This window comes from Pagrus major, chromosome 2 (genome assembly GCF_040436345.1).
Source record: "Pagrus major chromosome 2, Pma_NU_1.0".
Taxonomy (NCBI): domain Eukaryota; kingdom Metazoa; phylum Chordata; class Actinopteri; order Spariformes; family Sparidae; genus Pagrus; species Pagrus major.
The window spans coordinates 20,139,489-20,150,540 of NC_133216.1; the positions used below are offsets into that span (position 1 = coordinate 20,139,489).

The following is an 11,052-nucleotide window of genomic DNA, read 5'->3' on the forward strand; positions in this document are numbered from 1 at the left end:
AGAGACAGACAGGAAATGATTGGGGAGAGAAACAGGGAATGACATGCCAGAAAGTTTCCCATCCAGACTCCCTGGTTGAAGACCGTGGTTGGATGTCATTCGTTACGCTCTCTCCACTTGTTTCCTGTCTGACTTTGCTGTCAACAACCAATTAAAAGCAGAAATAATAAGCAAATGTGTGTGTGTGTGTGTGTGTGTGTGTGTGTGTGTGTGTGTGTGTGTGTGTGTGTGTGTGTGTGTGTGTGTGTGTGTGTGTGTGTGTGTGTGAGTGCAGAAGGAGTTTCGTATTCCAGCCGATCAGGGTATTGCGGGTCACGTGGCGACTACCGGTCAGATCTTGAACATTAAGGATGCCTACTCCCACCCTCTCTTCTACCGCGGTGTGGATGACAGCACCGGCTTCAGGACCCGCAACATCCTCTGCTTCCCCATCAAAGACGAGAACAACGGTAGCAAACTTTATTTGTAAAGCACTTTTCATACAGATTAGAGCAGGGGTCTCAAACTCAGATTAGCTGGAGGCCACTGCTGGTATTTTTTTTTTGGTAAATTTGTGTGTTTTATTTCTATTATTAATGGAATAATACAAAAATGCAAACACAATTTTCAGATGATTTTTAACAGTTGGTGCAGTATGTTTCCTCACTGCTAAATAACTTATTACACGATGCACTGATCTAACAAATGAAATACATTTGTACTTTTTCTTGCCAGACACCTGGCTGCACTTCTGCTCATATTAATGAAAATAAAAAAAAGGAACAAAAGAAGTGCTAAACTTTTGTCCGTATAAATGACTTATTTAAAGTAAAGTTGCGCTGAACTAACAGATGTAATCCCTGAACACATTTGTACTTTATTTATTGCCAGACACTTGGCAATAGTGATAACATATCTCCAGTAAAGGAGCTCTGTTGAACTTCTGTGTTGTGCTGGGAGCCCATCATCAGTTCATGTTAGCAGACTCCATTTCTAAGTTAACATTAGCTACTGTTGCTCCCTCTTAGCAGAGTGGAGAGAGGCACTAAGACGAGGCACTGGAACGTGCATAAAGTCACATCCTTTGGACTGCAGAAAATCCGACCTGAGTCCTTCACAAAGAAATCCACAGTCCAGCAGCATTAAACAACTGAAACAAAACGTCCACAGGCTTGTACAGGCAACTGAGAGAGACGGGGGAGGTCTCATTTATCAAATCACGTTCCAATCCTCTCACATATCACCAATAAAAATGTGAATTATACATGTATCTGGCTACAATTTACATAGAGCCCCTTTAAAGTGATTTGCAGGTGACTAACAAGCAAATATGAACAATAAAACAAATTGGAGAAGTCACACAAGATAATAAACGATAAACGTCAAAAAATACAAACAATGAAATAAATAAAAGAGGAAAAATTCAAATGAAGCCATTAACATTCCTATCACAACCTACCATTCAATTATTTTTTGGTTTGAAGAAATTACAAATTCAGCTACTCTGTTTCAGCAGCTGAGAACGTAAAAACTAAAAGCTCATCAAAGCTTTTTTCTACCATTTTAACACAATGTGGTGACATCTGTTATCTGTGAAGAGGCTATTAACACACTAAAAATAGAATAACAGGGCTACTGATAATGTAATAATGGCCATTATTGACTTCTTCTCCCAGATTTAGCTTTAATACGCTTCTAGTAGCTGCTCCTCTATTGTCCTCTTACAGTGCAAAGCTGCTCTTCTTCCCTCCTCCTTTCAAAAAACCAAGCTACATTTATACACATGTGCTCTCTCAGAATAGCACAAAGAGTTCTTCCATCAAATCCTTTACTCCTAAATGTTAAAGTGCATAAAGTGCACTTTGGAGAAGCAGCCGTCTTCAGCATGTTCCATACTTAGGATTTACAAAATACTCAGATGTTGATGGTGCTCTTCACCTCTTGCTGTATCCAAGCAGAGAAACTTTAGATGCTGTGTGATTTGTCTGACTGAAGCTCAGATTACAATTCAAGACCCCTTTTTTGTGCAATTAGGTTCAGCTCCAGTTTGAAATTAATGAAAGTTAGCAGACTTATTAGAGTCAGCTGCACCTCTGACTGCTGCATTCTGTGACTCATTTTCTCGCCCTTGACTCTCATCTTGCCTTCTCCATTTTTCTTCATGAACTTTCCCTCTCCCTCCATCCACCTCTGCGTTGCCTCCCTCAATGTCTCACCTTCCTTTTCTTTACTTCTGTCTTGTTCACTCTTTCTTTACACCCTCGTCCTACTAGAGGTGATCGGGGTGGCTGAGTTGGTGAATAAAATGAACGGGCCTTGGTTCAACCGCTTCGATGAGGACCTGGCCACGGCTTTCTCCATCTATTGTGGCATCAGCATCGCCCACGTAAGTCTCTTCCACCAGTGAAAGAACTGATTCTCTGCAGCCTTTAAATGTTCTGTTTTCATGTTGAATAACCACAGACGTCTGGTCAGGGACGATTACATTGCTTCTTGTATACTTGATTATAAATGCTGTTACCACACATTTGTGAGGCAAACATCATCAGTTACAAATTAATTAATGACTTAACAGTCTCACCTTACAGCAGCAGACAGCCTCACTTCATCTTATTATCTCTGGTAGCAGCAGTGACAAAGTATGAAACATTAAAAGGGAATAAATGCAGCATTTCTGAAGCTACACATTCATCTTCATAAACACAGGTAAACAATCCCAGGTCATTAGCTCCGCATAGTTTTAAAAAATAAATGTTATGTGTAATAAAGTAATCTCTGCAGGTTTAATGAAGTGTTATGGTCATTAATTTGACTTGACTGCATAAAGAGGACTAAAAGAACATTTAGAAAAACAGCATATACAGTATATCCATCATTAGGAGTCTCTTAAATCAGTGTTGTTAGTGTTGTCAGAGAGATCGATCCCGGCTGGCAAAATGGGATCAGTTCAGTAGGAGCAAAATGCTCAGTCGAGGCAGAGCCTAGCAAAATCTCGAGGGAAATTTAAAGAGATTGAATTTGTGATGGAGCTGAGTGGCTTTTATGGTGCAGTTCATAGGAATTGTATGACTGCTGCAGAGCCATTAACACACTTTCAGCTGAGCTAGTGTGTGCAGCTCACGGAGACAAAGATGAAGATGGTGATGGGGACAATATGTACAAAATAGTTTTTGTGTTAAAGCTTTTCATGGGTGTGTTGCTTATGAGCCCCTACTAAGACAGTTTTTTTTATCATTGTGTGAAATAAGATGAAGTTTTAAAAATGAAAAATAAATAGCTAATAATCAAAAGAACGAAAGAAAGAAAGACTCTTCCAGCTGATACAGAGACTCAAAGTACAGCTGTGACGATGTTTTATTCATCACTTCCGATTCACCTTCATATTAAGTGGCTCTTGTGGCGTCTGACCTTTCAATGACTGCCGGTAATCGATAGTTTATTGACAAACTATAAAGACATTTGATTGGAAAAATAATTGCCTTTCGGCGCAGCTCATTAATCATTTAAACGTGATTAAATGCGTTATTTATCATAGCTCGCTGTATCATGGTGCACTGTTTGCTACGGCTTGTAAAAAGCATTTCCCTTGTGTACCAAAATGTAAGCAGCATTCAGCTTGATTTATATTGTCACAAAACATTTGACTTTACTGTAAAATCAAGCTATTTCTACCAATTTCCACCTGATATTACCTGTTATTTTTAATGCAGTCCCGCTCTCTTGTGGTATTGGAAATCAGAAATCGCTATTTATAATTGGTAATTAGAGGCATGTCTCTTTCAACAACACCCCACAGGCCAATTTAATGTTAGTCACAATAAATATCGGTGTCAATGTTATGCTGTGCATTTTAACGCCTGGTGTAAATGGGGTGCTGGATGCCAAAGATCAAATACAAATTGTGTCCCAATTATCTTTGTAACCTTTGTGAAAAAGTAGACTTTTTTGTCTACAATATATTTTTGGTATAGAAACCTTATTACAAGTATACTTTTACTTCTGTGGTTGATTTAAGGTATATTTGTACATAAAGTGTACTTAGGCCCAAAATAGATGTACTGAATTTCACTTTACTGTATTAAAACAAATATACTGATTCAACAATACATCAAGTGGTATTTTAGTGTACTTCTAAAAAGTGTACATTGTTTTAAGTATATTGTAAATTGTTGATGAAGGTTCTCAGTCATCCAGGTCCTGGTAATTCTAAGTTCTGTATCGTAGTCAACTGGACTTGTTTCAGTTTCCTGAAGATGTTTCACCTCTCATCCAAGAGGCTTCTTTTGTTCAAAACTTTTGGTTGATAGCAGTACAAGACACCAGAGTGACTCATTCAGACTTGGTCATTCAGAAGTTAAAACTGTTGCAGGTGATTGGGTGTGGAGGAGGAGAAGGGCGGGGGCAGTGGACAAGACTCTAACAGAGAGATAATAGAGGGGTAATAGTAATAAATAAAAACTGTTGATTTGTTGTTTGTTTGTTTAGTCTCTGCTCTACAAGAAAGTCCACGAAGCTCAGTTCAGGTCCCACCTGGCCAATGAGATGATGATGTACCATATGAAGGTAAAATCATATTTGTTCATCTCACTCACTCCTGGCACACAGACACATTGTGTTTACTGACACTATCTATATTATTTACTCCATATGATTCAGTATGTGTACGTTGCAGGTTTCAGAGGAAGAGGTGACGAAGCTGCTGGTTACGGGAATCGAACCGGTGATGGAGATCCACCCTTGCTATGCCGAGTTCACGTACACGCCTCGCTCCCTGCCGGATGACACCACGCCTTTGGTAAGGACCAGAGGTTGAGAGGGAAAAATGACAATGAGAGACAGCAGAGAGAGATTAGAGATGGAGAGCATAAGTGATGTAACCGATCCTGTTGTGTGTGTCTGCAGTGCGTCCTCAGCATGTTTGAAGACATGGGTTTCATCAACACGTACAAGATTGACCTGAACACTCTGGCCAGGTTTGACAACTCCATCATTTGTGTACCAAATATAAGAGCCTGTGTGTGACTGTGTCCTACAGTTCATTTACGGAGTCCGCATTAATTCATCTATCTGTAGCTTCTGGTATTGTGTCGATTTTTCCTCCCTCTCCTTGTGACAAGGAAGTCAGCTCATATACATGCAAACCACGTATCCATGGTTTGCAGAAATGTATGATGCCAATGAATTATACAAATGTTTCAGTGACCCTATCAGTCGACTATACGACCCAAATCCAAACACTTTGGAAAAAGCAATGTAAGCAGCTCTCCAGCAACAAAACTGGCAATATTTTAATCAAACTTGATCAGTAGAGCAGAAAATTATTGGAATACATGTTTTAAGTCTAAATCAGGATTGTTGAGTTGGGGTGGACGATTTCTGGCTTTACTTTTAATTAAAATAAAGAGTAGAACGAGACCAAGCCTGATCCACAGGTCAGATACATCACTCAGTTAAATATGCTACATGTGTCACCAGTTGCGTACTGTTGTGTGGATGATAACTGAACTGTTGTTTTGGTGTCAGGTTCTGTCTCATGGTGAAGAAAGGCTACAGGGACCCTCCCTACCACAACTGGATGCACGCCTTCTCTGTCTCACACTTCTGCTACCTGCTCTACAAAAACCTAGGGCTGTCCAACTACCTCGAGTAAGTACATATTGCACACTGCTCCCCAGTGCTTTAATAAATTAAATGAACTAGCCAAGAGGTTGCTGTTTTGATTCTGAACTCTCCTCTTTCTTCTCTTTTTAGGGATATAGAGATTCTTGCTCTCTTTGTCTCCTGTATGTGCCATGACCTGGACCACCGTGGCACCAACAACTCTTTCCAAGTCGCCTCAGTGAGAAACTATTCTGCAGTATTAGAGGGGCTCACAGTGAAGCATCAGAAATGATACAAAGGAGGAAAAAAATAAACACATTAAACCTCCCGAACACGTAGCACTGCACCTGCACTTTAAAAAATGTAGATTAAAAAAAAAGTGTCTTGTAGATGCTCATGATGGAGCGTCAATAAGAGCAGAGTTCTGGGTGTGTCATAGTTGAATCAGAGTCTGCTGTTGTATCTGTGAATTTCCCCCAGTGAGACACTAGATGTCATTGTGATTAAAAGCATGTTGCTCTGCTGCGCTCTAATCAAGCGTAACCCTGCAGCACCTAAATGACACACACACACACAGCGACTGTCATTATGCAACAAAGGTCAGCTTCTTTTGTGTTTCCTCTGTCTGAGGATTCATATTCAAGCTGACACGAACAGTCACAGAGAAGAAAGTGTGCTTTATCAAAGGATGTTGTTTCCTTTGAATCAATACAATGTGTACACTAAATGGATTGTGTTTCATTCGACTGTCTGCTTCTATTTTCAGCAATCTGTGCTGGCTGCTCTCTACAGCTCAGAGGGATCTGTGATGGAGGTAAACTCACAACCAGTTACATCACATCACAGGGACGTGGGAGAGCTGACAATGGTTCAGACAGCATGAGGGATTTGGGCCTATATAAATATTTACTGCATGTACACTCAGTGTACACTTCACAATCTATTGCAATTCAGTACAGCAGTTTTCAGTTACATGTTAATTTATGAGCGTTATTATGTTGGGAGGTGTTTCTAATTATGTGTCCTTCCCATTTATATTTGTTAAAAGAGGGGGCAGAAAATAAAAGGCCACACTACCACTAACTATAATTGTGTAGTGTGTTAAGCTTGCACCCCGTAGAATTTTCTTATAATCGTTTGTTGGATGAGCTTCAGTGTGTGTGAGCTACTAATTGTCGCTGTTTTGTGCTTGTATGACACCTAGTGGCCAAAACCAACACACATAATTCCTTAGTTTCAGTGATGAGGCAGTGGGAGGCATGTAAAGTGTCTTTGCTTGTTGCATTGCAATATGACTCAACATTCCTTCAGAAGCAGCATTTTGAAAATGCACTCATTCATGTGTCCATCTTGCTTTTTTGGCCATGACAGAGACATCACTTTGCCCAGGCCATCGCCATTCTGAACACTTTTGGCTGCAACATCTTTGAGAAGTTCTCCAGGAAGGTAGGATAACAAATCTGACATTCACACATTACAAACATCTTACTGTACAGTATGTGCAAGCTAAATTTATTGTTGATGTTTTTTAGGACTACCAGCGCGTGCTGGATTTGATAAGAGACATAATTCTGGCTACCGACCTGGCTCACCATCTTCGCATTTTCAAGGACCTGCAGAAGATGGCTGACGGTACGTCTCAGCTGTTCAGCATGCACAGCCACGTCTCTGCTTTTACACCATACTCACAGCCTTGAACAGCAAAGGGAGGCTTAGTTCAGATGTTTGGTCCAGAGCAGTGACAGCAGACTATTATTTCAATTTTACTTGAATCAGAACAGGCTGATTTCACAGGCGAAAACATGCCTCATGAAGACATTTGGAGAATTGAAAATGAAATTTGTCATTTTTATGATCATGTGATGAATCACTGTGTAGTTTATTTCCATGTTTGCCTAATCACTATCAAATATACAGACTGTGAAATCATGAAACCATTTCCTTTGCAGTATAGCTCCATTTATTCACCACACAAAAGACTGTAGATTTTCTTAACATGACTTATTTTACAGACATCTGAGGTCAAACTTGCAGTATTGATCACTGACATTCTTAGTTTTCCTCTACTTTCATTGGACTATACAGTATACCCATTTGACAAGACAGCTGTGTACTTCACTCTTATGTAATGTAATTGGCTGTGACCTCCTGGCCAACGGTTTGTTATGCCTGAATGCAACCAATTATAAGTTATCCTGAGTGGACGTCTCCTCGGTGGAATCAATTTTGTGCTGTTAAAGCAATTCAAGGACATTAATAGCTTCCTATTGAGTTGAGTAATGTGCAGACTGTGTGATTTGTCAATCACGTACGAAAATAGTTTAACCAATGTTATTGAATTGAAACATAACTTTTTCTTACCAAACTCTTTCTTACCTAGCACACTGCCGCAACTTCTGATCATCAGCATCTATCAATACAAAATATTAATCAGTTTAATGTTTCAGTCTGATCTGTGAGTCTTACCAGTAGATTTTCTCAGATCTTCACAAAGCTGTCATCTAATTTAATGCAAACACAAATGTGTGCATGCAGCTGAGATAGTCATATTTGTGTGTGTGTGTGTGTGTGTGTGTGTGTGTGTGTGTGTGTGTGTGTGTGTGTGTGTGTGTGTGTGTGTGTGTGTGTGCGTGTGTGTGTGTTTCAGACGGATACAATCCTAAAAGCCAAACCCACCGCTCCATGCTGCTGTGCCTGTTGATGACATCGTGTGACCTGTCAGACCAAACCAAGGGCTGGAAAACAACACGCAAGATTGCCGTCAGTTCACATTCTATGCCAATGTCAATACTTACCGCAAACTTAGCTTACATGTGTTTAGTTTTTAATGTACGATTACACAAATACATCCATTTCTCACCACAGCAGGAACTAGAATGGCACTCAGTAGAGTGCATACCTCTGACAAGGCCCTTCAGAGAGTAGGTTAACCACTGATTTTTCCCCCAAAAGACTGACAGGGCGGATAATATTGTTAACAAACGGGGAAGGTCCGACTGATTTCCACTGATTACACTGCACTTACACCTGGAACAGCAGCACAAACAGCCTTTCCTACACAAATTCAAGGAACAAACAATGTGTCGATAAAAAAAGAAAAAAGTGGTTAACTTACTCTCTCTGAAGTGTGGTCTTTCATTTTCTGGAGGCATTTTTTCATCAGAAGTCATACGATGTAGAGATGTTGGGTTTTAGTGTGTTTAGAGGCTCGAATAAAGGTACTGTAGCCATGAAAAGTATGAGAAAAAAAAGTTTTTTGAACATTTAAGCATTTAAACATTTTCTTGTAGACACCCAATTTAAAATATATATGATATGGGACCTTTAAGTTGGGAAATAACCGTGACAGCAATTACATAACAGTACATGAATCAGCACACAGATATTTAGGTCACACTGCTTTGAACAGCCTCGTATGGGGGTTGTGCTGCACCCTTTAACGAATACACTGCAGTATTTTCATACATGTAAATGTGTCTCAATGTCAGTCCAAATACCCTTGTGATGTGAAAAATTATTGACATTAACATTTAGTAATAAGGGGAGAAGTTGCAGAAGTGTAGTAGTTGAAGTAACGACACAGTTTCAGACAGCTTGTCTCTGCTAGTTGACATGCAGTAGCTGGAGCTCCTGTTTTCAGCAGCGCATTCCTGAAGATTTCCCATTCCCAGTGAATATACAGTAAAAGTGACCCATTTCTGGGACAATAAAGATTATGAGATGCTTAGCTATTCAGTTGAAAACAGTCTTTAAGTCTATATGCATTTTTATTCTGTGGAAATGCACTCCATTTTAGGATTACATTTAATCTTGGCCTGGCCCCTTTCCAACACCAAACCCCTGACCCTTGTCCTAAATCCTACACCCTAAATCTCCAAACATCTAACACCTACAGTAAATGCACTCTAATCCTTTCTCCCAAAACTGAACACACATTTTTGTTTAATTCAGGCTCTGGCTTGTATTGGCCTCAGCTGGTACATGTTTTTCTCACAGGCCAGGATGGGGATTAATGAAAAAAAAAAACAGCAATCACACCAAATTTTGAAATGTAATAAAGGGGGATGGCATGTTATGTTAGATTACAGCCTTGGCATGACTCAACAGAGTCCAATTACAGTAATATTTTCAAATATGAGAAAGTCTCTTCCAAAGCTAAAAATGCAGACTGTGATACACCATGGACTAGTACTGTATGGTATTACATAGTGGCTTGCAGTTTACTTTTTTAAAATCCAAACTTCTAAAATGACCTTTGATTTGTCCCCAAGAAAGATGTCTTATCTTATTTTTCGACTGCTTTGTTGTGTGACATTACAGAAAGTGTAACTTAATTACTGTCACTGTGAGTTTGAAGCCATATGAACATAACAGATGTCTGCCTCTATGTGTCCACAGGAGCTGATTTATAAAGAGTTCTTCTCTCAAGGGGATCTGGTATGTGTCACTGTATGCTGGCTGTTAAATGGCATGTGAAATCATTTAGCAAGTGGCTGAAGTGCGTGTCATTATTTTACACAATAGCGAGCTTGTTACTCATGTCTGTCTGTAATGTGTGTGTGTGTGTGTGTGTGTGTGTGTGTGTGTGTGTGTGTGTGTGTGTGTGTGTGTGTGTGTGTGTGTGTGTGTGTGTGTGTGTGTGTGTGTGCAGGAAAAAGCCATGGGGAACAGGCCCAGTGAGATGATGGACAGAGAGAAAGCGTACATCCCAGAACTACAGATAAGCTTCATGGAACATATCGCCATGCCCATTTACAAGTGCGTACAAAAAACTTGACATCCTCCCTACTCTTATCAACTTCAAGCATTTCAGTATCTTCAGGTCATTGTTTTAGTCTTTATCATTTTAGTTCGTCCTCACTGCTGTCATTATCAGTATTTTTGGCAGCTGCAGACTGCTGTTTTCAACAACAAAAAACTCTAATAAACTCCCTGCAACCAGCATCAAATAGCAAACAGGCACAGTTAACAACTGTTTGGTTACCCAGTGGAGTGTTTAGCAGCCAGATATTTACATCAGGAGTTGGTGGAGACCAAAACAGAGCTAAATGAGAGTGAATATTGGACTTGGCCAGAATTCAAATGACTCCAAATGGATTATAATGTTTCTCAATGTTTGCAGGCGGTGATACAATTTTGAGGTACTTTTATTTGCTTGAGATTTTCCTTTTTCTGCTACTTTATACTTGCAGTCCACTACATTTTGGAGACAAATATTGCACTTTTTCCTCAACTACATATATTTGATAACTTAAGTTACTAGTTACTTTGCAGATAACATGCTGCATCAGAGGCAAAGTCGCGAATTTTTTAATTAATGTATTTTATCGGCAAAGTAAAAAACACTGATCAGACAAATTCTGAATATCAGATCGGCCCATAGTATGTAGTATATAACATACATGTAAATATATGTATAATTTACTGTAACTTTTGTACAGTACATTTATTGACAGAAAAATCACTTTTGAT

The 11,052-nt window shown here is 39.5% G+C and overlaps 1 protein-coding gene across 2 annotated transcripts in view; it reads left to right on the forward strand.

Annotated features, from left to right (window-relative positions):
• pde2a (phosphodiesterase 2A) overlaps positions 1-11,052 on the forward strand; it is a 111,860-nt gene that overhangs the window by 96,903 nt on the left and 3,905 nt on the right. For both annotated transcript variants that reach the window (XM_073481618.1, XM_073481625.1), the window contains 13 exons: positions 275-449; positions 2,253-2,365; positions 4,465-4,542; positions 4,652-4,774; positions 4,882-4,952; positions 5,503-5,625; positions 5,731-5,818; positions 6,347-6,394; positions 6,952-7,026; positions 7,113-7,212; positions 8,228-8,340; positions 9,979-10,017; positions 10,232-10,338. In XM_073481618.1, the coding sequence (XP_073337719.1) occupies positions 275-449; positions 2,253-2,365; positions 4,465-4,542; positions 4,652-4,774; positions 4,882-4,952; positions 5,503-5,625; positions 5,731-5,818; positions 6,347-6,394; positions 6,952-7,026; positions 7,113-7,212; positions 8,228-8,340; positions 9,979-10,017; positions 10,232-10,338 (1,253 nt within the window). The remainder of the gene's footprint in view (positions 1-274; positions 450-2,252; positions 2,366-4,464; positions 4,543-4,651; positions 4,775-4,881; positions 4,953-5,502; positions 5,626-5,730; positions 5,819-6,346; positions 6,395-6,951; positions 7,027-7,112; positions 7,213-8,227; positions 8,341-9,978; positions 10,018-10,231; positions 10,339-11,052) is intronic.